The 25,210-nt window shown below is 39.9% G+C and overlaps 2 protein-coding genes across 3 annotated transcripts; one reads left to right on the top strand and one right to left on the bottom strand.

Moving 5' to 3' along the window:
- Positions 1–4,115: 4,115 nt before the first annotated feature.
- LOC117534504 (cytosolic 5'-nucleotidase 1A) lies at positions 4,116–10,561 on the top strand. Its single transcript, XM_034198710.1, has 6 exons — positions 4,116–4,255; positions 5,383–5,496; positions 6,330–6,465; positions 8,442–8,564; positions 8,658–8,782; positions 10,265–10,561. The coding sequence occupies exons 1-6, from the start codon at positions 4,220–4,222 to the stop codon at positions 10,499–10,501; spliced, it is 771 nt and encodes a 256-aa protein (XP_034054601.1). The 5' UTR covers positions 4,116–4,219; the 3' UTR covers positions 10,502–10,561.
- A 2,769-nt stretch (positions 10,562–13,330) lies between these two features.
- On the bottom strand, positions 13,331–22,827 carry LOC117534492 (caspase recruitment domain-containing protein 8-like). Of its 2 annotated transcripts, XM_034198697.1 has the most exons (10): positions 22,721–22,827; positions 22,271–22,366; positions 21,606–21,646; positions 20,830–20,870; positions 19,782–19,840; positions 17,549–17,766; positions 16,605–16,867; positions 15,706–15,822; positions 15,081–15,222; positions 13,331–14,816 (listed from the first exon to the last, which is right to left on the bottom strand). In XM_034198697.1, the coding sequence occupies exons 2-10, from the start codon at positions 22,333–22,335 to the stop codon at positions 14,515–14,517; spliced, it is 1,248 nt and encodes a 415-aa protein (XP_034054588.1). In that variant the 5' UTR covers positions 22,336–22,366; positions 22,721–22,827; the 3' UTR covers positions 13,331–14,514. The 2 variants fall into 2 exon arrangements, with proteins under 2 accessions (XP_034054588.1, XP_034054589.1); XM_034198698.1 differs by lacking the exons at positions 19,782–19,840; positions 20,830–20,870; positions 21,606–21,646; positions 22,271–22,366; positions 22,721–22,827 and adding an exon at positions 18,888–18,974.
- Positions 22,828–25,210: the final 2,383 nt, after the last annotated feature.

Genomic DNA, 25,210 nt, shown 5'->3' with positions numbered 1-25,210 from the left:
AGTGACGTCAACACTCTCGACTGCTGATTGGTCAGAGAGAATCATCACAAGATTGCGCGCGAGTTCATCCCTAGCGTCGCATATATATCTAGAAGCAAGCTTGCAGCATTTTTATACACAGCATTTTGTAAACGGAGGAGCTACAAAATGGCTACGTCTAATAAGAAAAGCACACCGTGGTCGACCGAGGAGGTGACGACGTTCCTACATCTCATTGGGGATGATCAAATCCAGCGGGAGCTCGACGGAACAACTCGAAATGTGAACAAAAACAAAGCCGATGGCCCCGCCTACACTGCGTTGCTACCCCAGGTCCTAAACTGTAATGGAAATGCGCCACGGCCTGGGCCGGCCAGCGAGGCGGCCCGAGGCCAGAGCGAGGACGCTTAGGGACGCTTAAACGGGGCTACCCCGCTGCAGTGGAAACGCGCCATTAGACCAGGGGTCTGCAACCTTTTTGACCAAAAGAGCCATTTTGCTCCTTTTTCCAAAAAAATGTTTTGTCTGGAGCCGCAAAACATATTTCATCGTTTTGTATTGTTATATCAGACAAAAACTACAGTTTTTTGCATTTATTAGGCTATTTATTACATGATATAAAACTGTTAACCTCTAATAAGAAACAAAGAACTCTTATAAGGAGAATTACAAATAATACACAGGCCTACTTTAAAATAAATTAAACACAGCACTTGGGGAGTCCTCTGCACATTTGAAGGGAAAACAAATATTAAAATGGGCCCACTTTGAAATAAATAAAACATATAGCTGCACCCTAAAAAGAGTTAAAGGTAGGTAAGAATGGAGAAACCAGCTCAAGTGCGCTAGAATTTGAAAGTACACAACCGGAAAACATATGCCTCTTCCTTCAGACTTCCTTACAGAGTCCCTCCTCCAACACACGAACGCGCACATGACCAATGAGGGCACGAGATAAATTTGTGCCCAGATGGGAGTCTGACAGGCAGGTAGGTCATCCAGTTATTTTAGCCGGGCCGGCTCAGATGATTGGTCGTGCTTTTTACAGCGCCACGGCTTCCACAGATGACGTTTTTGTATGTATTTATTGTCAAAGCATTTAATATATTCATTGCTATCGGGACGTTAAGAGCATTCCATGGAATATAACAAAAAGTGTTTTCTGAAATAAATGACATACCCCATTGAATTATGACTGAAGATCGTCAGCTGTCTTCCTCTCCCGTGTTGTTCCTTGACAACTTCTCTCTACATATCAAACATACCGGTAAACCAGCATCGTTTGCTGTGAAAGCAGATAACTCTGTCCACACAGAATTAAATCCTGTGTTCCTCCGGTACTTTTCTTTGATTTATCCATAGTTCCCTCATCGAGCCGGGGGTCAGGTTATTCGCCTCCAAGAAAAGGCGCTCGCGCGGGACCGTAGCAGGATGTGACGCATATTTTAGTTGACCTAATTAAAACCGTTTTATTTTTTATTTATGTGTCACAGTATCACCTCAAAATACAAGATACGAAACATTTTCAACCATGCAACAAAATATAAATAGTCCTACAAATACTTTTATTTTATTTCCTTCTTATGTTTGGCTTAAAGGGCCGCATGCTGCCCGTGGGCCGCGGGTTGCCGACCCCTGACTTAGACAGAGAGAGGGAGGGGCAGGATCGGGTTTTGTCCCACATGGCTTTAAACAGCTCAATAGGCACACACTGTAGACACTAATTAGAAGAACACAGACTAAAACAGCAATGTACAGACGAATCAGACGATTAAACATGATCTTAAAATATATTTTAATTTATTTTTTGCATTTTGTTGTAATCATTATTTTAATACTTTCTGCTGACACTAGGTGGGGCTGCCCCTAATGACCAGTCGCCACTGTATACGACACTAAACAGTAACGCAAACGACCGTTTTCGTCCTCGTGTGGCTGGGGCCAAACTGACTGCAAACGTCCCGTCTGACTGGGAGATAAATAGAGGGTTTTTTTTAATATCAAAATGGCATGAAATATGCTTATAAAGTCTAATTTATGAATGCCCTGTTTATAAGATGGAGATTATCATTTGAAATGTCATTATTTTTAAAGAGGTGGATGGTGAATAATATTACTATTAAAAATGTTTCACTCACATCATGACTTTGTTTTTATTACAGTACACGTTTTCTGAAATGTTATCTTTAAATATACTAACGCATACAGAAACAGCATAGAAATGTGTATGGGAGTGAAACTCATTTTGATAAAAAAATTAAAAAAGGCCTTGTACAGTATTGTGAATATACATTTGGCAGTACACAGGTAATTAAGTAAAACAAATAGTAACTCATTCATATGACCACTTTTTGTATTAGATTCGAATTTAATCTGGCATTATTTAATGATAACATAGTAAGGAATCAAAATAGCCCAACCTTTCAAAACTGTCAACCGATAGTGACGTACCTTCACCTGTTAGCGACACAATGCTTGAATAGCACGTTCTCTAATAGGGAGTTGGCTCAAGGACTAAGAGGTTAAAATAAGGGCAGTGTCTGAAAGATTCAAGACAACCTGTCTGCACTGAGTAAACAAAAATATGCTATGAGACAGTGAACACATGTGCAATCTCATAGTACGTCCCAACACACAGATATCTGTCTAAGAATACCTCAGTTGTACTGTGTGAATGAGGTCAAAGGCCAGGTTATATTTCAATGTGTGTTCATTGAATTGTACTGGAAGTAGTGTATCAGGTTGTTTCTGTGCTGAATGACAAACTAATTGACACTTGTGAGGGATCTTAAAGTCTGTTGATAGATGCCTTACTGACTTTGACCTTTAAAAAACGAGAGCACAACAAAAACTCACTGACATTGAACTGTCTGACTGACTGAGTGCAAGTAGTGGAAGAAGTATTAAAGAGGCACTGTTATGCTTTTGGGGTTTCCCCTTTCCTGTAGTGTGTTCTGGAGGTTTGTGTGCATGTGAATGGTCTGCAAAGTAATACATATTACATAAAAAATACTCAGATATTGTACTTGAGTAAAAGTAGAAGTACTCAGGTCTTGTACTTGAGTAAAAGTAGAAGTACTCAGGTCTTGTACTTGAGTAAAAGTAGAAGTACCAGAGTGTAGGAATACTCTGTCAGAGTAAAAGTCCTGCATTCAAAATGTTACTCAAGTAAAAGTAGAAAAGTATTATCATCAAAATATAGTTAAAGTAGCGACAGTAAAAGTAGTCATTGTGCAGATTGGTCCATTTCAGAATAATATATATGATATGTTTTATAATGATTGATCATGAAAGTGTTCTCAAAGCTGGTGAAGGTGCAGCTAGTTTGAATGACTTTGTAAGCTGCAGGGTAGCTGGTGGATTTACTCCAGGTGGAACTAAAGTAGCAACAAATGGCACAAGTACAGTACTGGAGTAAATGTACTAGTTACTTCCCACCACTGATTGACTGTTAGTGATTATCTGACAGGTAACTGACAGTTTAACTGATCTGACTCTGAGTCCATCACCTGCTGATTACCTGCGGACGTCAAGCAGGTACCTGAACCCCCTTTGGTAACCAAGATAAAAGGTCTAGGAAGTAAGGAAGTAAGGAAAAGGGGAACCGAAGAAGGTTTTCTCACCGTTAAGCCGAAGAAAACTTTCCCTTCTCCTCCTTTTACCCCAACGGTCCAAACCCGGTTGCCAACCCAGCTCACAAACCGGGTTAAATCCGCTCCAAACCAGACCAGGTTTATCTCGGACCTTCTCCAGACCTTCACCCCTTCTCTGCCCCAAACAGGTAGTCCAGGTGTGGACGTTTTAGCGTGTAAAATAAGGGTTAAAAAGACCCGGATCGTTTGTCTCTACCTGAGACAATAATCACTGCTGTGGGCGGGGTGACCAGCGGCAGGCAAACAAGGAAGTGACGTCATCACGTTAATGTTTATGTTACGCTCTTAAAGTGAACGTCACTGTATTTTTTTTTCTTTACTGTATTTGTATTATTTGTATGTATTTTGTTCTTACTTTATACGTCCAACCCCTGAATACATTATGTTAATATATGTTCTTGAATAAATAAAATTAAAAACAAAAAATAAAAATCTTAAAGTTAACGTAAGGTGTTACGCACGAAGGCGGAACTTGCAGGAACTTTAAAGTTAGTTAGTTTGACAGGCAGTTGTTTAGCGTTGGATTGGTGTTACATTCATTTGTTAGGAGTATTTATAAACTGCAGGGTTTTAGTCGAGTTGCGGGCATGGTCTCCACGATCCAAAACACCGACGTGAAGCAGGTAGGACTCACCTAGGTCGAGTTATGACATTATAATGTAGGGCTGTCTCATACTCAAAGAGACAGGTCACAAACATCCAGAACCACACCCTGTGGAAAATATTAGCAATACCACACTGTTTGCGTGCCCTTCTTAAGAGTTTTCCACCAGGTTTGAATGATCATGTATTTTAATCTTCCTCACTTCCTCACAGTCTTATGACTCGATGCCTTCTTGCAAATGCAGCTCATAATGCTACACAAAAAGTAAAACGTCCCATTGGAGAGGGAGAACATTGAAAGGGAAACACGTATTTGTTTTATTTTAAAATCATGCAATCTGAATGTTATGTGTGCCGAATTGATGGGTGAGAAGTATTGTTTATAATAAAACACAAACTTATTTTAACTGTGACATACCTGCACCAGGTGGCGGGGCAAGGAAACAATTGAATATTCTGTAATAGAGGTTTGGACCATATGAGACTGAAAAAGTGCATTGTCTAAATACTGTAGGTAATAGACTTATAGACATGTATTTTCATTTTACTTTATACTTCTACTCCACTAGCCAATGTAGTACTTTTTACTCCACAGATGGATCAATTCAGATGTTGACACAATACGTAGGAAAAACATGATTAGTTTTGCTTTAGATTAAACCATCCAACATTATAACTAAGACCATGAGTGGGTTAACAGAAAAATAAATTGGCTTTAAGAGGTCTTTAATATAAATATACTTCACTGTTCCAGCTTCTTCAATGTGAGGATTTGCTGCTTTTACTTTCTGCAATGAGTACTTTAACTCCTAATACGTTTTTACTATTCTTGATGCAATACTTTTACTTGAAATTGGGTTTTTTTTCAAGTGGGGTATTAGTAATTTTACTCAAGTGAAGAATCTTCGTACTTTTTCCACCACTGTTAGTTGTCTGAAGATTCAGATCCTGTTTCTATTTACGTGTATACAGAATAGACTTTTTGCAATACTTTTTATTCTGTATTTTTGAATTTTATTATATATGTAGGATTGTTGGAGGAGCTTAGGTCATAAGAATGCCATTGCCATTTCTACACTGTAACTTTGTGCATATGACAATAAAAGCTTTAAAACCTTTGAAATCTTTGAATCTTTCCCCTCTGCAGAAAGAGGCTGATCGTGCGGTGGTCGTCGCGGTAACGTCTCGGGCGGTGTTTGACTGTGGAGCTGATGATGGAGATGAGGTGTGCGAAGTGGGCGTGGCTTTCCCTCTGCTACAGGTAGACTCTAACACTGAACTATTAAAAACGGTTTATTTGGTTAGTGAAATAATGTTTTCCCCTCTAAAATGAACTCAGGTGAGCATAGCCATATTCATATATCTGTGTGTTGGGGAAATCCTGAATGTCCTCTTCCAATATCAGAGCACACATGATAACAAAGGTATCCCAACTGTAGCTGTATTCATGACAGGATGTGTGATTACCTAGAAGAGCATCAGGACTGTTTGAGGCATGTGATAGCTATGTGATTAACATGATGATTCAGCCTCTATGGAGAGAGACATCAAGCATGCTCATTTCTGACGTGGAGCTAATCTGAAGTAAACATTGAATACTGCTTTCTATTCCTCCATCTTGTGACTGTGTGACTCCCTCTCTTGGATATCAGCATGTGAAGGATACTGCTCAGGAACTAGCTGATGCTCTGTATGTGATGACTACTTCCATTCTGGAGAGGATCACAGATACGTGGATCCTGATTTGAATCCTGACGAGTGATATTTTTCTAACACTGTGCCATAAACTAATTTTGTGTAAAAAGTAGTTTATTTTGAGTCAATCCCACATACAGGAAATAGAGCAAGTGAGAAAATGAGGATTAATCCGCCACTGAAAATAGTTCCCTACAAACGCACCATTTCCTCATATTTGGCGCCCTGGTAATGACTCAGCCGTTATTTTCAATTGAAACCTAAATATACTTGTGATATGTTTGAACAGATTTTACAATGGATTTGGAGTTTTGAGAGCAAAGTTTACAATAAGAAAAATAAAGAACAAAACCAGACTAAACTTTTAAAGGAACCTTTTCAATTGAATTCATAACCCAGGCGCTGCAGAGAGTGAACGAACGTCTGTTGGAGGAGAATCCATCGGAGTCGCTGCTGTTCGATGTAGTCCTGATCACCAGCGACAGTCAGCAACAGCAGCAGAGCTCCCGCATCATCAGCAACACCCGGCATCACGGTAATATCCCTTTTACCTTGAGCAGCACAATCATTACTCTAACTGTGACCATAAACTCCATCGCTGGACATTACGGTAGTCTTATTTCAACCATCAGCAGCACGACACATTGTGAAGTAAAAACTTCTTTGCAGCAATGTTGAGCGCATCATCAAATGAGGGAAACTGGATTCGCCTGTCAATACACTGATATTTATTGAGAGCCTGAACGGCCGGAGAGTTCACAGCATATCACAGTTCTCATGTAAGATCCCAGCAAACTCTGCCCCAAAAGCGCCAAGCACCCATCTATACAAAGAGAAGAGGAGGGCCCTAAAACACGCGGGTTTTCCTTTAATGCATGCCAGATGTCGAGACAAAGACTCGTTGCATTGTAAACCCACATGAGCCAAGCTTCTCCCCCACAAGACATCAGATGACCTCTTGACCTGTGTCTTCCTGAGAAGCTATGGATCACATTACAGGCAGGAATACACTTTAACCAATAAACAGATTCCCGAGGACAAATCACTAAACTCTATATACTTTAACAAGACCAAAATATTCCTTTACACACATCATAACTGACTGACCTTTATTTGATTGATTTGTTATTCTAACCTTTTATGCTCTTAACCTTTTCTATATTACCATATTTTATTCAATATGCTCCTTAGATAACTTTTAATATTATTTGTTTTATTATTTCCTCCTTACAGTATAGCATTGTGAAGCACCTTGAGATGACGTTGTTTTTAAAGTGTGCTATATAAATGAAATGTATTATTATTATTATTGTTATTGTAAGGTAATCTTCAGCAACAACACAGTAATTTAACTTTAACCTACAGCAGCAGTATAACACATTATGGTAATACAACTCTAATCTTCTGTAGCGACAAATATTACAGTAATCCAATGTTAAAGGGGACCTATCATGGAAAATGCACTTTGTGATGTCTTTTATACATCAACATGTGTCCCCGGTGTGTCGGGGAACTCACGCAGCGTCAGAAAAGAAAACCCTCTCTCTTTTCCTCCGTACCCAAATCTTTTAAAAACGGGGTGTAACGGAGCTGATTCAGATTTGCTGCCGATATGACGTCAAATCGGCAGCGGACCCACAGAGAGTTGCTATCAGAAACAATGCCTGACGTGTTTTGGACGTAATCTCGTCTTTGTTGACATTAGCAAGCCTCGCTAACACTCAGAGCTAACCTGTACTGGAGGCACATGTGTTTAAAAAGCAGGAAATAAAAAAAAGAACTCACCTTGTGATAAACCTGAGAGAGAGAAAGCATTTGAGCTCCATACTGTTTCAGAAATAATCCTTGATGTGGTTTAAACAGGATGGCATATATCACAGCAGAATGTAACTTTATCTCCGGTAGAATTCTGTTCAGGCATTAGCTCCGCCTCCTCTTTTTTTTTTCAAGCTAAGGACCCAAAATCCTTGTTTCTCTAACAGGGTTGCAACAGAGGGGTTTGAGCAGAATGAGGCATGGCTACAATGGAGGATCTGTTTGGTATTTTAAGCAAAACACTTCACAGACATGTTTTGTATAGGTATGGCCCTACAATATATGTTTCCAATATAGCAATAGGTCCACTTTAACCTACAACAGCAGCAAAATACCTTACAGCTATCTAACCTTAATGATCAGCAGTAACAACAAACAGTAGGGTAATAAAGCTTTAACCAGCAGTATCAACACCAGACATTAGGGTAATCTAATTTGAACCAGCATCAGAACTACCAGAGATTACAGTAACCTAACTTTAATCTCCAACAGCACCACCAGACATTTCTGTAATCCTACTTTAACCAGCATCAGAACTACCAAACATTACGGTAATCCAATTTCATACGTCAGCAGCAACACTAAACATCACGGTAATCTAACTTTAACCAGCAGCATCAACACCAGACTTTACGGTATTCTATGGCTATCCTTTTGTCTTATTGATGCAGTGGTTGACCTTTTGTTCTGTTGCAGGTCTTGAAATAAGCAGGTTCTGTTTTTCCAGCGAGGAGGATTTCACGGAGAGTTTACTGAAAAATAACGTGCATCTCTTCCTGACGACGGACAGAGACGAGGCGGCGCAGGCGTCACAAAAAGGTTTCTTCAAACTATCTCGGCTATTTCAAAGTCCATCCTGTCTATTTCTAGTGTGAATGTCCAGGTGAATCATCCTCCTTCTCATTGGTCCAGGGGTTTTCTCGGCGCTGCTAAATGGGAAGGTAGCTTCGTCAGAGCAGCTCAGAGTTGTGTTCTGCGGGGACGCCGTCATCCGGACCGACACAGAACCACCATCAGCGAGCCAAGACGCCGCTCAGGTACTCACGTAAACAAACGATGATACCTCTTTCGTCTAGATCTTTTGTGCACCAGTCAATCCTCAAATTAAATACAGAGTTAAATCCCACATCAAATGTACGATAGACGGTCTTGTATGTTGTCTTAAAGGTCCCCTATTATACTGTTTTTCATTTTCATTTCGTCTGTTATATACAAAATATGTCTCTGAAGTGTTTGGCTCCAAACAGATCATTGCAGCATCCCATAATAATAAGGGAGGGGGGGGGGTTACCTTGGTTGCTGATTGGCTGATGGTTACACAAGCTGAAACATCGTTATGACATCATAAAGTGGCCAAAATCTGATCAGCTCATTTTCAGACAGGTTTTTATAGAAATGGATCAAAAAGAGAGAGAATCTTTGTTCCTGAAACTTTCAGAGTCTCTTTCCACAGAGGGGACACATGTTGATGAAGAAGAGACATGAAGAAGAGGGGACACATGTTGATGTAGAAGAGACATGAAGAAGAGGAGACACATGTTGATGTAGAAGAGACATGAAGAAGAGGGGACACATGTTGATGTAGAAGAGACATGAAGAAGAGGGGACACATGTTGATGTTGAAGAGACATGAAGAAGAGGGGACACATGTTGATGTAGAAGAGACATGAAGAAGAGGGGACACATGTTGATGTTGAAGAGACATGAAGAAGAGGGGACACATGTTGATGTAGAAGAGACATGAAGAAGAGGAGACACATGTTGATGTAGAAGAGACATGAAGAAGAGGGGACACATGTTGATGTAGAAGAGACATGAAGAAGAGGGGACACATGTTGATGTTGAAGAGACATGAAGAAGAGGAGACACATGTTGATGTAGAAGAGACATGAAGAAGAGGGGACACATGTTGATGTTGAAGAGACATGAAGAAGAGGGGACACATGTTGATGTTGAAGAGACATGAAGAAGAGGGGACACATGTTGATGTAGAAGAGACATGAAGAAGAGGGGACACATGTTGATGTAGAAGAGACATGAAGAAGAGGGGACACATGTTGATGTAGAAGAGACATGAAGAAGAGGATTTTGCACAATAGGTGACCTTTAAATATTTGTTAAATTATGTTGCAAAGCTGCTGTGATGCAAGAAACATTTCCGACTCGATCTGACAATAAAGGAAGATAAGATAAGATAAGAAGTACTTTATTGATCCCAATTTGGGACATGTTTGTGTTGCAGCAGCATACAAAGACATGGCATTGTACAATCAAAATCAAAAGACTAGAAATAAACAAGAAATTAGAAAATATACATGTTGAATATTAATAAAAGCTTGTTTAAGTTATTATATATACATAAGTATGTGAGGTATGGAATATTAAATTGAATATAAATGTCAAATGTACAGTGTGATAATATTATAAGTATAATAGTATCGTGTTAACTTCTGTACTTTTCTATAAGCCCTATTGAAGATTCTTTCAATAAAAGCTAATGCACGTTTCTTGCGTCGCAGAGTTTCTGGGCTCAGCTGGGCGAGATGCGGCGGAGGTTCGGCATGTTGGACAGCCCCCTCAGCCTTGTGCTGCTGACGTCCCGCGGCGGGAGGGAAAGCTGCGGCACCGCCCTCCAAACGCTACGATCACGAGGCGTAAACATGGACGAGGCGTACTCCCTGGCTGGGGCCCCGCAGAGCCCCATCCTGTCCCTGCTGAGACCTCACTTCCTGCTTATCAACCACCTGCAGGACTGAGGACATCATAACTAGGATGAACTGTTACAAGATTAAAAATAAAATTCACTGTGTCTTTAACAGAGATGTCAAAAGTACATCCTTTACTCAAGTAGAAGTACAGATACTCGTGTTTAAAAATAGAAGTAGAAGTACTGACTAAACTTCTTTACTCAAGTAGAAGTAAAGAGGCTTTGAAATGTACTTCAGTAAAAAGTTCCCATAACTAGCAGCTGTTTTAAAGAGTACCTGACCTCCCTTTATATTAATAGAACAATAATGTCATTGTTAGCTAATGAATGTTTCCATGCTGAACAACGGCAACATGACAACGTTTCCATTGGTCCCTCTTCTTTAGAGAAGACCAGGAAATGATGGATACACGGATCGTGTTCAAATCAATAGGCACGCAATGACTCTAAAGAATAATGATCACGCACCAAACACACATTCAGACTAAAGGAACCAGCTGTTTGGAAAATGAGAGAAGTAGAAAGTACAGGTATTTGAGTTCAACATGTAAGAAGTAGAAAGTACAGGTATTTGAGTTCAACATGTAAGAAGTAGAAAGTTCAGGTATTTGAGTTCAACATGTAAGAAGTAGAAAGTACAGGTATTTGAGTTCAACATGTAAGAAGTAGAAAGTACAGGTATTTGAGTTCAACATGTAAGAAGTAGAAAGTACAGGTATTTGAGTTCAACATGTAAGAAGTAGAAAGTACAGGTATTTGAGTTCAACATGTAAGAAGTAGAAAGTTCAGGTATTTGAGTTCAACATGTAAGAAGTAGAAAGTACAGGTATTTGTGTTCAACATGTAAGAAGTAGAAAGTACAGGTATTTGAGTTCAACATGTAAGAAGTAGAAAGTTCAGGTATTTGAGTTCAACATGTAAGAAGTAGAAAGTACAGGTATTTGAGTTCAACATGTTAGAAGTAGAAAGTTCAGGTATTTGAGTTCAACGTGTAAGAAGTAGAAAGTACAGGTATTTGGGTTCAACATGTAAGAAGTAGAAAGTACAGGTATTTGAGTTCAACATGTAAGAAGTAGAAAGTACAGGTATTTGGGTTCAACATGTAAGAAGTAGAAAGTTCAGGTATTTGAGTTCAACATGTAAGAAGTAGAAAGTACAGGTATTTGGGTTCAACGTGTAAGAAGTAGAAAGTACAGGTATTTGGGTTCAACATGTAAGAAGTAGAAAGTACAGGTATTTGAGTTCAACATGTGAGAAGTAGAAAGTACAGGTATTTGGGTTCAACATGTAAGAAGTAGAAAGTACAGGTATTTGGGTTCAACATGTGAGAAGTAGAAAGTACAGGTATTTGAGTTCAACATGTAATAAGTAGAAAGTACAGGTATTTGGGTTCAACGTGTAAGAAGTAGAAAGTACAGGTATTTGTGTTCAACATGTAAGAAGTAGAAAGTACAGGTATTTGGGTTCAACATGTGAGAAGTAGAAAGTACAGGTATTTGGGTTCAACATGTGAGAAGTAGAAAGTACAGGTATTTGAGTTCAACATGTAATAAGTAGAAAGTACAGGTATTTGGGTTCAACGTGTAAGAAGTAGAAAGTACAGGTATTTGGGTTCAACATGTGAGAAGTAGAAAGTACAGGTATTTGTGTTCAACATGTAAGAAGTAGAAAGTACAGGTATTTGGGTTCAACATGTGAGAAGTAGAAAGTACAGGTATTTGAGTTCAACATGTGAGAAGTAGAAAGTACAGGTATTTGGGTTCAACGTGTAAGAAGTAGAAAGTACAGGTATTTGTGTTCAACATGTAAGAAGTAGAAAGTACAGGTATTTGGGTTCAACATGTAAGAAGTAGAAAGTACAGGTATTTGGGTTCAACATGTAAGAAGTAGAAAGTACAGGTAGGGTTCAAAATTTAAGAAGTAAAAGTAAAAAGTCGTCAGAAAATAAGTAGTGGAGTAAAGTACTGATACCAGAAAAATGTACTTAAGTACAGTAACGAAGTATTTGTACTCCACTACTTCCCGCCTCTGTAGATGTCAATTCAGCTCATTAGCGTAAAGAGCCAATCAGTGGTCCTGATTTAAAGCTAAGCCCCGCCCACTTTCACAGTGGTTATATATTTTGGTTTGTATTTTAATTTTTTTCAACTCTAATTTGATGATGAAAATAAACCTGAATGAATCAGAATGTGTATAAGTGTTTTTCAGTCCATGACTGTACGATTTACGATAATAATGCTTTTACCTTGAGCAGCACAATACGGTATTCTAACTGTGACCCGGCCTAAAGTCCATCACTGGACATTACGGTAGTCTTATTTCACCCATCAGCAGCCCTGGACACTAACTTTAATCTTCAGCAGCAACACATTAATTTAAATGTACCTTGCAGCAGCAGTATACAACATTATGGTAAAATAATGGAGAGCAGTCTCTCTTTGAATCTGATCATATTAAACACACTATGTCATTTTCTGGACTGATCGAAGGAGTTTGTTATCAATGCAGCTTTGTTCAGGAGGATGTTACCGGTGCCGAATTATCCACAGGGGTCTCAAACAAACAGACCATGTTTTAAAAACTTTTAAAAGCACTGAGTTGAGAAAAACTGCATTTCCCCAATGTTGTCCAAACGTATTTATCTTATATTCTTAAGATCTAGACGTTGAATGACTGGAATATATGGTTAAAAACTACCAAAATCTAAAATGATACAGTAAAAATGTACTGTTTTAAGACGGCTTAAAAAGTCAAATTATGACCGAGGGATACAATATAAACGTAATCTAAATCACAGATTTCTTTGGTTTTGTAAAATGTTCCACACATTTCAGATAATTGAAGTAAGACAACGACAAAATATCAAACGGAGATCTAGTTATTTTGACCATTTTTATTTTTGGAAAAGTTACAGATGCGTTGAATGCAGAAAATAACAGTTGAATTTAACATCTATACTCTTAAAGGTGGGGTAGGTAATTTTGGAGAAACCAGCTCGAGTGCGCTAGAATTTGAAAATACACAGCCGGAAAAAATCTGCCACTTCCTTACAGAGCCCCTCCTCCAACACACACAAACGCGCACATGACCAATGAGGGCACGAGATACATTTGTGCACAGATGGAAGGCTGACAGGCAGGTAGGCCATCCAGTTACTTTAGCCGGGCCGGCTCAGATGATTGGTCGTGCTTTTTACAGTATTACGGCTTCCACAGATGACATGTTTTTATGGATTTTTGCTATGGGATGTTAAGAGCATTCCATGGAATATAACAACAAGTGTATCTCGAGCCGGTTTCTCAAACTTACCTACCCCACCTTTAACTTGCAGCTGATGTGATTAAAAATCCACCTTCTATATGCTAAAAATATTATAGTGCCAACAAGAAAAAATGCACTATTCCTATCTTGTGCATCTTATACATTACATTTCATTTAGCTGACAATGTTGTCCAAAGCGACAACCAATGAGTTCAATCAACCATGAAGATAGACCCCCAAAAAAGCAGGATTCCTGAAAGTACCTAAGCTGTTCATAAACGCAACCAAGTGCTACAACCAAGTGAGATTTTTTTTTGGATTTTTTTTGATGGAAAAGGTGCAGTTGACACAGGTGGGTGTTGATTCTGTGACAGAAGATGTGTAGACGTTCAGCTGTCATGATATCAATTGGGAGTTCAATCCACCATTTTGGAGCCAGGATAACAGATAGGTGTGTTCTTGTGAGAGAAACTCCTTCTGGAGGAAACACAGGGATATTAGCATTCGCAGACCATACAAAAACCTATATAACACACGACAGGAAAGGGGAACCAGAAAAAAGCATAAAAGGATCTCTTTAAGTATGTCCTGGATGTAGGAAGGAAAAGTGCCAAAAGGTAGAACATTACCAGGGACTTCAAGCAGATATGGGCATCTACTGGTAGCCAATGAGGGGAGGGGAGGGCGGTGTATTTGTGGGAGAACTGAGGGGGGTTTTAGAATAATTGGGCTGCTGCGTTCAGAATAAGCTCCTGAGGGGTTTAGGGTTGGGGTTGAGATTTCTCCTTACACTACGGGTTCTTAATAGTCTATCTCGAGCTCTTTGCAGATCACCGGGTCAACCTCACGGAGAGCAGCGAGCAGGATTGTGCTGGGATCTCGTCCCTTGTATTGCACCATCTGCAGCACCTCTCTTGCTCTTTCTTCTTGGGGTTTGGCGCTGACTGATGCAATTTGCTCATCAGTTAGAATTTTGTTCTCGATAAGCACATCGAGAAGCTTCTCCAGAGTAGCTGGAGATATCCCATTGCTGAGCGCTGACCGATGAGAGATCAGCTGCATGTCTGAATAGGGCTTCCGCCGGGACATTAACCATCTTGCTTCTGGAAGATAAAGAGGAAACATACTTTTGTTATACAACTAACAACACTTACAACAGAGATTAAAATAACTGTAAAGCTCAGAAGAAATTAAATGTAGTGTTCTACAGATAACATATGCTCTAAATAACTCCTTTCTTTGCCTTTTTGTTCACTTGAAAGATGATGAGATGGAGCAAAATGCATGAAGGTGCACTGCAGCTATACTGTTCTATTGTAACTTGTCTATCACTGGGCTCTGAACTTGACATCAGGCGGAGGCGGTACCTTGCAGATACAGTCTGTTTTCCCAGGCTACTTTCCCGCTCTGGTCCTGGAGCTTCAAGTTCAGGGACTCTGTGCTCGTGTCCAGGAAAACTTCAAATGTCGGATGGTAATTCGGTCCGAACCTGGGTGAGAATTCATCATGCTGAAAACCAGAACAGAAGAAATTAAGTGTTAACCTGGTTTGTTCATGATTGTGAATCTACATACAGCCAAAAGTAAATGTATGCTTGTTTATAAGCATTAGCGCCAGGTTCCACATTGCGACTTTAGGCTCTTTGTTCAATGGATACCAATGAGAAGAGAGTGTACACCATTGCATGAGGACCACCTTGTGAAAAAAACCTGTGGTTACCAGCTTCTTTTTACCAAGCATTCGGAAAATATCTCAACTATCAGAGAAACACTGAGGACGTCACTGTAGAAAATGGAGAGGAAGCTTTTTGTTGACCGTGTCCTTCAGACTAAAATCATAACAAAGACAATCTAATGAAACAGAATTGAGCCGATCGACTAGGATGACCCTTGATATTGCTTTCAGTGAAAAGTTATAGTTGGTTTCATAGAAAACAGAAAGGCACGTTATGTAGACACCGGGCCTTGGAAGAGAAGCTGTGACTTTACTCACCATTGGCTGCAGGAACAGGTCTTCAGGATCAACGTGAATGCTGTATTTGTGACCAAAGTCCAGCTGACAGTGGCTTGGGATCCTTACGCGCTGAGCACCATTTTGTTGTCTGGAAATCTTCAGAAACAGGACATTTCTATCACTTGGGTTCATGACATTTATACACAACAAATGTTGACGGTGCCAACAGAGCGCTGCAGGAATGAGTGAGTGGAGAATGAGCTAGCATTCTAAAATGTATGGTTCCCCCATCCCGAAGCCAACATTTATTTAATTTGTTGTTTTTGGTTAGTAACCTGAAATAAGGTCTGTGGTTTACACAAACTGTTCACGTTCAGGACATTAAATATGTCAGTTAATACCCCACTGGTGAATGTCAGTTTCTATCTTTCAGCAGCGGTTGCTAACAAGTGACTAAACGAGACTTCTAAACTTCATCGCGCTGAACATTAGCCACCTTTAGCTTAGCGGTCTCTGATGCACAGCCATGCGACTGTGATGCATTTCCTTTGTAGCTTTATGTTATAGCTTTTTACTTCTGCCGATTACATTGACGCTTTAAAAGTCATAAAAGGGGTGTCCATCTTTTGGGATTATCAATAGGAACATCATTTATAAGTATAGTTAAACGTGATCTAATTTTCTGCAATATTCCGAAATCCAATGGAAAAATCCCATTGCTTTTTGTCGAGGGTTAGGGTTAGTGCTATCCTACATCATCAGTGCACCACTCTACTGCCGAAAGGGATGACAACAAAAAGCAACTTGTATAATGATGATAATAAAAATAAGAAACACAGACTACATAAAACCTTAGGGCGCTGACAGCGGGTTTTGATGGAAACAGCTTAAAAGAAGTGTTGAGGCTGATGGAGAGCACATACGGCGGATGGCTTTACCTCATGCAAAGGGACGTTGTCCTGCAGGACAATTACGGTCATTATTTGAAGCTCTTTGATCGGTGTCCGTAGGTACAGCATGAGTTGGCTCCTTATTGGCCGGTTATTTTTCATAAACCTTTTGATGATATGCCAAACCAGGCCAAAGGAAGAGAGGTGAGGGACGTCCACGACCACGTGAGTCTCTGTCATCTCCAGCGGCTTCAAGATGCTCATTCCCTCATCAGAGATGTCAGCCACAGACAATGCGCCATCCTTCATCGCTGTGAAGGCAAAGAGCTGATCAACATTGGTTCATCTGCACCTAATGTATCCCTTAAAGGTCCCCTATCATGCTCTTTTTCATCAATATATTATAGTTCTCAGATATATACAAAACATGTCTTTGAAGTGTTTGGCTCCAAACACCAAACAGATCATTGCAGCATTACCCATAATCCCCTCTGTTTCAGCCCTGTTTCCAAAGTGCTGATTCTCTGTCTGTTACTTTAGATGAAAATAAGGAGCCCCTCCCCACGCCCCTCTGAGGGAGATTTGGTTGGTTACAAAGAACTCAATGGTGCTCTAGGAGGAGATTCAGGTGATAAGGGTGGAGGGGGGGGGGGGTTACCTTGGTTGCTGATTGGCTAATGGTTACACAAGCCCAAAAAAAAATCGTTATGACATCATAAAGTGGCCAAAATCTGATCAGCTCATTTTCAGACAGGTTTTTATATAAATGGATCAGGACAAAAAGATCTCTCAACTCACAGGGAACACATATGTATGTATAAAAGACATGAAAAAGTGGATTTTGCATAATAGGTGACCTTTAAAATGTGTCTAATGTCATCAACATCGGAGCCTCCCAACAGCTGCTTTATAACTTTTCACAGGTTTTCGATATTACTTGGTCCTACTCGGTATCCGAAAAATGCATATCCTAGCATTGCAGATGTCTTTACCTTCCTTTGTTTCACTGTGGGGGAAGCGGAGCTGAGTTAGGGCGTCCTCGACAGCACTCTTGATTTGGAACAGCGGCCCTGCAGGCGTCTTTCCGCCTGAGTTGAGGAGGTCTTCGTCCCAAATGAGGGTCATGTACGTCAGCTCTGCCTCTTTAGCCATTACGAACACCAGGTTAGTCAAATCACACCGGAACACACCAGGACCAGGGAACTTGTACCTGGAGACATAGAAGGGACACACTTTTATAACAAGCATTTATTGAGCTGTTGCTCAAATGATGTGTTTTCACTCAGAGCTTCATCGGCACAGTTAGCACAACATGTTGATTTTAACATAAAACCAACAAAAAAAGTCGGTTTTACTGTGTAGCAACGGCTGAAACTGCGGCGACAACAACTTAACTTAAAATGACGGCAGCACTGATCGAGGTTTCCTGTAACTTTCCAAGTATGTTCACATTTTCCTTTCCATAAACCACTCTTTAAACACTGCCGAAGCCCATACTAGAGGCTTCTCAATACTCAAATTTCCCCTTCTCGACTCCCCTCCTCGGTTCCCCTCCTCGAGACTTAGACCCGCCCACAGGAGATGCGAGCGGAGGACCGAGGAGGGGAACCGAGGAGAGAGGAGGTGAAGCAACAGACGTTTAAAGAAATGAGAACTCCTCTCCTCTGAGCGGTCATTTTAAAGAGACGTCCGTTCATTATTACGTGGCAACAGCTGCATCAGCTGTCGAGTGTTTTGTCATAGCACTGTATCTCTGTTAGATCAGCTGAACATTGTTCCCCCACATATTTACTTTGAATTCATTGAGAGTGCGGTATAATGAGACAATAACAGGCTACAGATGCGGACACACACACACAAATATATTTATATAAATATATACAATTTAAAGTATGAGAGCACTCTCATAATAACGTAACACAATCAGAGACTGGATATAACCCCCCCTCTCTCTGGTCGCTGAAATGGGGAATTGAAATTACGGGCCAAAAGTTGTATTTACAAGTAGGCCTATTAAAAGTAAGCAGAGGACACCAAACCAACTGAGACCCGTCTGTCCGCCGCATTTACGCACTGTACAACACACACCTACACACTGTACAACACACACCTACACACTGTACAACACACACCTACACACTGTACCACACACACCTACAGCTCCGAAAGCATAAGCCGTTGTGTATTTTATTATGTGAAGCAATGGTCTTAGAAAAATATCGACTCTTTGTTTGTATATATCTACTAAACTAAAGCAAATAAAGAGAGTAGGCCTGTTATACTGAGTGATATATATTATACACACTGCTCTGCTTTCTGCATGGACCTTACAGCTGTTCTCTCTCTGGAAACATCGCGACGCGATGAAAGCAGTTTCTAAAATAATATCCAGCTGCATAGCTGTCATTGGCTGAGATAAGTCCGGCCGTGCGTCACGCCTCCACCGTTCCCGGAAATGCATCCGTGGAGGAGCCGTGGAGGAACCATCAGTGTATCCTCGGTTATAGCTCCTCCAGAGAGCCTCCTCGACGCTCGATGCTCGGTCCTCGGTGTGCATTTAGAGAAATGAGACGTCCTTCAAAATGGCGCGCTGAAATTCATTTCCGGGTCACTACCGGAGGACCGAGGAGTCGAGGAGGGGAAATTTGAGTATTGAGAAGCCTCTACTGCGTTCCCTTCAGTGTTTACTTCCTGTCTGTCTTCTTCTGCTGTTCCGGTTTGGTTAGGGTTAAAATCAGAACTCAAATATTGTTTTACTTCACAACCCCAAAATGTTTTTCTCGTGTGCCCCTTATCCTCTTCCATAAAAATTACGATTGAAGAAGTATGGTGTTTGACGAAGGAGAACTAATGTGTGTAACATCACAGCTGACGTTTCATTGACCGGACTATTTTGTGCGGACTAACAGAAAGCACATGGTCCCTTCATCAGAGCGTCCTTATAATAACAGACCTCTCCCTTTTCCAATTAACGGATCAGAATGACCGATCAAAGACTTTCGGATGGGGGATTTCCAACTGATCAGGTGGAGAGAAAGTCTTACCAGTCGGCAACAACAACCTGATTAATGTGAGGTGTTACAATTGGAAAAGCTTGAAAGCCCCTGCTATTTGCTATTTCATGCATAGAGGCATTATTTAATATCTACTGGAAAGAGCCTTATATGAAATACCTGAGCATTATACTAAATAAAGACAATGCAATGCGTCATGTTATGGGATTACCTGTATAGAGGTTGTTGGAACCTGCATTGAAACACTGCAGGTGAGAAGGTTACAAAATCCTGGAGTTATGAGAGGAAAACATTTGGTTATTTTCACAGAGATGAAGATATCAATTCTACCTTAAATAACAAAAAACACAATTCTAGAGCATTACATCTTAAGAACAAACAAAATGTAGTTAGTCAGGATCCTCCCAATCACAAGCACAACAGTAACAGCCAATCACAGCACAGTAATGATAGCCAATCACAGCACAGTTATACTAGCCAATCACAGCACAACAGTACCAGTCAATCACAGCACAGTCATACTAGCCAATCACGGCACAGTTATACTAGCCAATCACAGCACAACAGTACCAGCCAATCACAGCACAGTCATATTAGCTAATCACAGCACAACAGTACCAGCCAATCACTGCACAGTAATACCAGCCAATCACAGCACAGTCATACTAGCCAATCGAAGCACAGTCATACTAGCCAATCACAGCACAGTAATACCAGCCAATCACAGCACAGTTATACTAGCCAATCACAGCACAACAGTACCAGCCAATCACAGCACAGTGATACCAGCCAATCACAGTACAGTCATACTAGCCAATCACAGCAAAACAGTACCAGCCAATCATAGCACAGTAATACCAGCCAATCACAGCACAGTCATACTAGCCAATCGAAGCACAGTAGTACCAGCCAATCACAAGCCGGCTAATACCGGCCTATCAGAGCACATTGGGGCGGGACTTAGCTCACAGCACATGAGCAGTTAAAAAATGTTATATTATTATTTCTTTATTTATGTATACATTTTTAACTAACATATATTTTTTTGTATTTGATCTATTCACCAATACAACAAAGCAATTGCCTTTGTTAATTCCATTTTTTACGAGTAGGTATACTACACTTTTTACAGATTTTTCACAATAGCTGTTAACGAATAAAAAGTAAGCTCACAGAATTAAATTAACCATTAGTTAAATGTTATCAGTGGTTAAACAGCATTAAATATACTTCTCGCTGAACCACTGCTCCTCTTTCACCTGTGCTTCTGTTGTCCCATCCTCTACGCCATAGCGGTCATCTGATGGAGAGAAGAAGTGAAAGAGAAAGCGCCATAATAATAATTAGTACACTTTTGAAAAAAAAGTGTTTCGTATGAAGAAACGCTCCTTTTGCCAGACATTAATGTTCACAAGTTTAAAGGTCTCCTATTATGCTATTTGTAGGCATATATTATGGGTCTCAGATATATACAAATATAAAAAAAACCTATATATGATGCGTTATGCTCAAAATACCAAACAGATCATGCATTTTAGACACCCCTCATATATCCCTCTATTTCAGCCCTGTTAGAGAACTGCTAGCCTGGGTCCTTGGCTTGAAAAAAAGGAGGCGGAGCTAATGCCTGCTCAGAATTACCCGGCAGATTCAGCTCAATGCTGCCGTGATTAAATGCCATCATGTTCCAAACCACATCAAGGATTATTTCTGAAACGGTAAGGAGCTCAAATGCTTTTTCTCTCTCAGGTTTATCACAAGGTGAGTTTTTTTATTTCCTGCTGTTTTACACATGCTATCTCCAGTACAGGTTAGCTCTGAGTGTTAGCGATGCTTGCTAATATAAACAAAGATGACCAAAACAGGCATTGTTCCCCGTTTTTAGAGATTTGGGTACGGAGGAAAAGAGAGAAGGTTTTATTTTCTGACTTCCCGACACACTGGGGACACATATTGATGTATACAAGACATCAAAAAGTGCATTTTGCATGATAGGTCCCCTTTAATGAATGGAGGATATGGTTTCAATACTCACAGGTGTTTGATTTCTCAGGCTTGGTCTCGTCGCCCTCCAGCCTGTAGGGATGTCGAGGGTGAGAATTATTTCAATAGTCGTTCTTTTAACTATTACAACATGTCCTCTGGCAATAGTTTACATGTCTACGGTATTGAAGCGTTTGTATGGTGCTTTGAATAAAAGCAACAGCTGAATAACATGTTATGATGATGCCAAAAGAGCCCAGCAAGAGTTCATTTAAAGGGGTCCTTTTATGCTTTTTGGGGTCTTCCCTTTCATGTAGTGTGTTATGTAGGTATTTGTGCATGTAAATAATAATAATAGTTGTTTAATGTTTATATGTTCATGTACTCAAAGATGCTTTACAGTGTAAGGGAGGGTGGACAAACAAAGACAGTCAGCAGGCAATTATTTTGGGGGGGGGGGGGGCTTATGGATAGACAGAGGTGATGGTCTACAAAGGCTAAAATCCATGTGTTGAATTTGTTGTTGAGAATATGGCCTCTTAAACCCTTGTATTGTACTCTACTGTGTTTCTTTACTGAACCTTTCCGTACTCTAAATGACAGAGATATCACATGACATCAAAACTGAGTCCTCTTCTGGTCAGGTGACACCACATAGACTCTTCCTTTGTGTCTGAGGGTCCAAGGATTATTACTGAAGACCGGAGGTACCCTTACCAAATCCTCTCCACATACCGAGGAGGGCTGGTGGCTCTAGGATTGTCCTTTCTTAAATCATCCATAGTCTCGGGTCTGACAGATGCACTGGTAATACTGGAAACACACACACACACACACACGCACACACACACACACACACACACACACACACACACACACACACACACATACATACACACTTTAAATGCAATTCCTTTAAATCAGAGCCATCTTAATGGTTAACTTTGGTTTAAATACAACACATTAGTGAAATCTCAGACAGGTTGGTCTCCATTTTGACCGCATTGCATGCAGGAATGCTTGCTCATAAACCAGGAAACGGAAAAAGTTACATTTAAAGAAGTCACATTGGACTCCAGGAGGTTCCTTTCTTCATCAAGATTGTGTTTTTCTGTCTAACAGTATAACAGGCTGAATAATAATCGTGTAAATGGTTTTAACACTCACCCTGTTTTTTCCTCCTGCTTTGTCGAAGTACGAAATGGAGTCTGCCTCTCTTACTTCATACTTTCACTTTTAAAGTCCCTTCCTGTCTGAGTTCCTCACTTTGTTACACAACAGGGGTTTTTTGTCAGTTGGTCTCAAGTTACACAGTTTCAGGAAGTAAATCCTGGAAGATAGACATAGATAAGAGAAATACAAGTCCAGTTTTGGTGTAAAAGGAGTTGAATCCTACTACTACTACATCTACATGTGTGTATTGATGACATATAATATATCACTGTTTACATTACAGTTTATTCATTCTACACGTAGGCTACGTAGCACCAAAAATATTGTTATGTCTTATTCATATTTTACATCTGGCTTTCTATTCATACAACACAAATTAGTTTTATGACGAGGGTCTGAGGAATAACATGTTTGTGTTTCCAACAACTGCTTTAGTTACTTATACTGTATAATAAATGAATACAGGAAGTACACATTGTCCTGGCGCTGTGTAGGCAGTAAGACTGGATCAGTGACGCCATCTACTGTTTGTCTCAAAGAACTGATAATAGAATAACTGCTGTGGATGGTGAAAAGCATGCACAAAGAGAAGAAGAAACAGGAACCACAGAAGGGACATTTACATTCTGCATTTGACCCATCATAGTGTTAGGAGCAGTGGGCTGCCATATGTGCGCCGCCCGGGGAGCAATGTAGGGAACGGTGCCTTGCTCAGGGACACCTCTGTAGCACTTAGTCTTTCCGGGACTTGAACCGGTGGTCTTCCAGTTCCCATTCAAGTCATACGAACCTCACCACCCCATCAAAAGCATTCACTTTTGAAAATGTTCTCAAAATTCAGTGCAAGATGGAGGAGAATTCAGATGTATTTAAAACAGCTATTATGCTCATTTATATTGTGTCCCTCTACTGTGACATGTCTCAATGCTTTAATGTTCAAAAAGCAATTTTTTCAATAATATTTGCCTTTTTGGCTCCGACAGTCGTCTGTAGAATTCCACAAATCACAATGTGTTTTAAAGGTTATTTACAGTATTTTGCTGTAACACTGTAAATGTCCCTGCTGTGGGACTAATAAAGAAATTCGGATTCTCTGGTCTCGAGTATCTGGCACAACAACAATAGGAAAGTTTCATATTATATTTCAGAGTTTTATAAAAAAAGTTGAGGACTCACCCTGCACTTGGGGTTGTATACACATTTTGCTTCCAGTAAAATATAATTGGACACAAGCCATACCGAGATGCATAGGCTCCATTCATGAGTTGAGTCTCATGTTGTACATGTACACGGCCAAAAAACACTTCTTGGTCATCTTGTTCTCCCAATGCACATTCTGAGCTATTGGTGTGAATGCCGATACATATTTCCGACACATCCACACATTCACCGTTTTTTAACACAAAGCGAGGAAAATCAAATCACACTTTCCTAGCAGTTTAACTGAAACACCAGCAGCCAATACAAACACACGGTCAAACTGTGACCAGACATAACTGGCACTCATGAATATTTCATCACATTTGTATTCTTTTAGTCGTAGTCTCTTTCACCTCTATGCTATATTTTGAATAACTTGCATTATACATTTGTTACTGGCCACCAATCAGACTCTACATATTTTGTGCAAAAGCACATTTATTTTACTTTAATTTGATGCTGCTACTACTACTTTGGTAAGGGAAATCCCTTTATAATGTTTTACATATATCCGTTCATATTGTTTTAAATATGAATGATAAGGAATTTGGTTATTTTCATTATTTCAGACAATTTCCGATGAAAAAAACAAACCTTAAAAATGTAAAATAATAAGACATTTGACAGTTTAAAGAGCACTTCTGCACCAAAACAGTATTTTCCTTTAATAACTAAAAAACAAATGTTAATCTATTCCATTTTTTGTCAGGAGGTTGGATCTAAATGCAGTAACAGAGGGAGGCAGGAATATGGAATCAAAATCGAGCTTTTAATTAAGAAAAAGGTGATGACAAAAAACAAGGGGAACCAGGCTAATCAACAAAATCAAAAAACTGAACCTAAATCATAGACTCGTTTACACCCTTTGTTAGATTGTAAACCAGGGTGCGGAGCAGGGTGACGGCATCAGGATCATTGAAGTTAATCAGTGTTCAAGGTTCAAGATCCAAGGCTTCTATTGTCATGTGTACATTAGCTACAGTGTAGTTAAGACAATGAAAATCTGAGGTCACAGGCTCCTCCAACAGTGCAACACAACAAAACAGATAATGGTGCAAGTAAAGAAAAATAAAATCGAATAGAAATAGTGCAGAATAGTCTATAAGTAGTTGGAATATTGATATAAGTTGTAAACAGATGAATGTTATGGATGTTCTTTCAAAAGTTCAGGTGTTTAACGGTCATATGGCCTGTGGGATGTGTTAAATATTATCTGTGTTTATTATATCTTACATATTTCACAATAACATTTAGACTGATTAAATAAATGTTTTGGGACCTGTT

The sequence above is a fragment of the Gymnodraco acuticeps genome, unplaced genomic scaffold (genome assembly GCF_902827175.1).
Source record: "Gymnodraco acuticeps unplaced genomic scaffold, fGymAcu1.1, whole genome shotgun sequence".
Classification (NCBI taxonomy): Eukaryota; Metazoa; Chordata; class Actinopteri; order Perciformes; family Bathydraconidae; genus Gymnodraco; species Gymnodraco acuticeps.
This window is presented reverse-complemented; position numbering and strand designations above follow the sequence as displayed.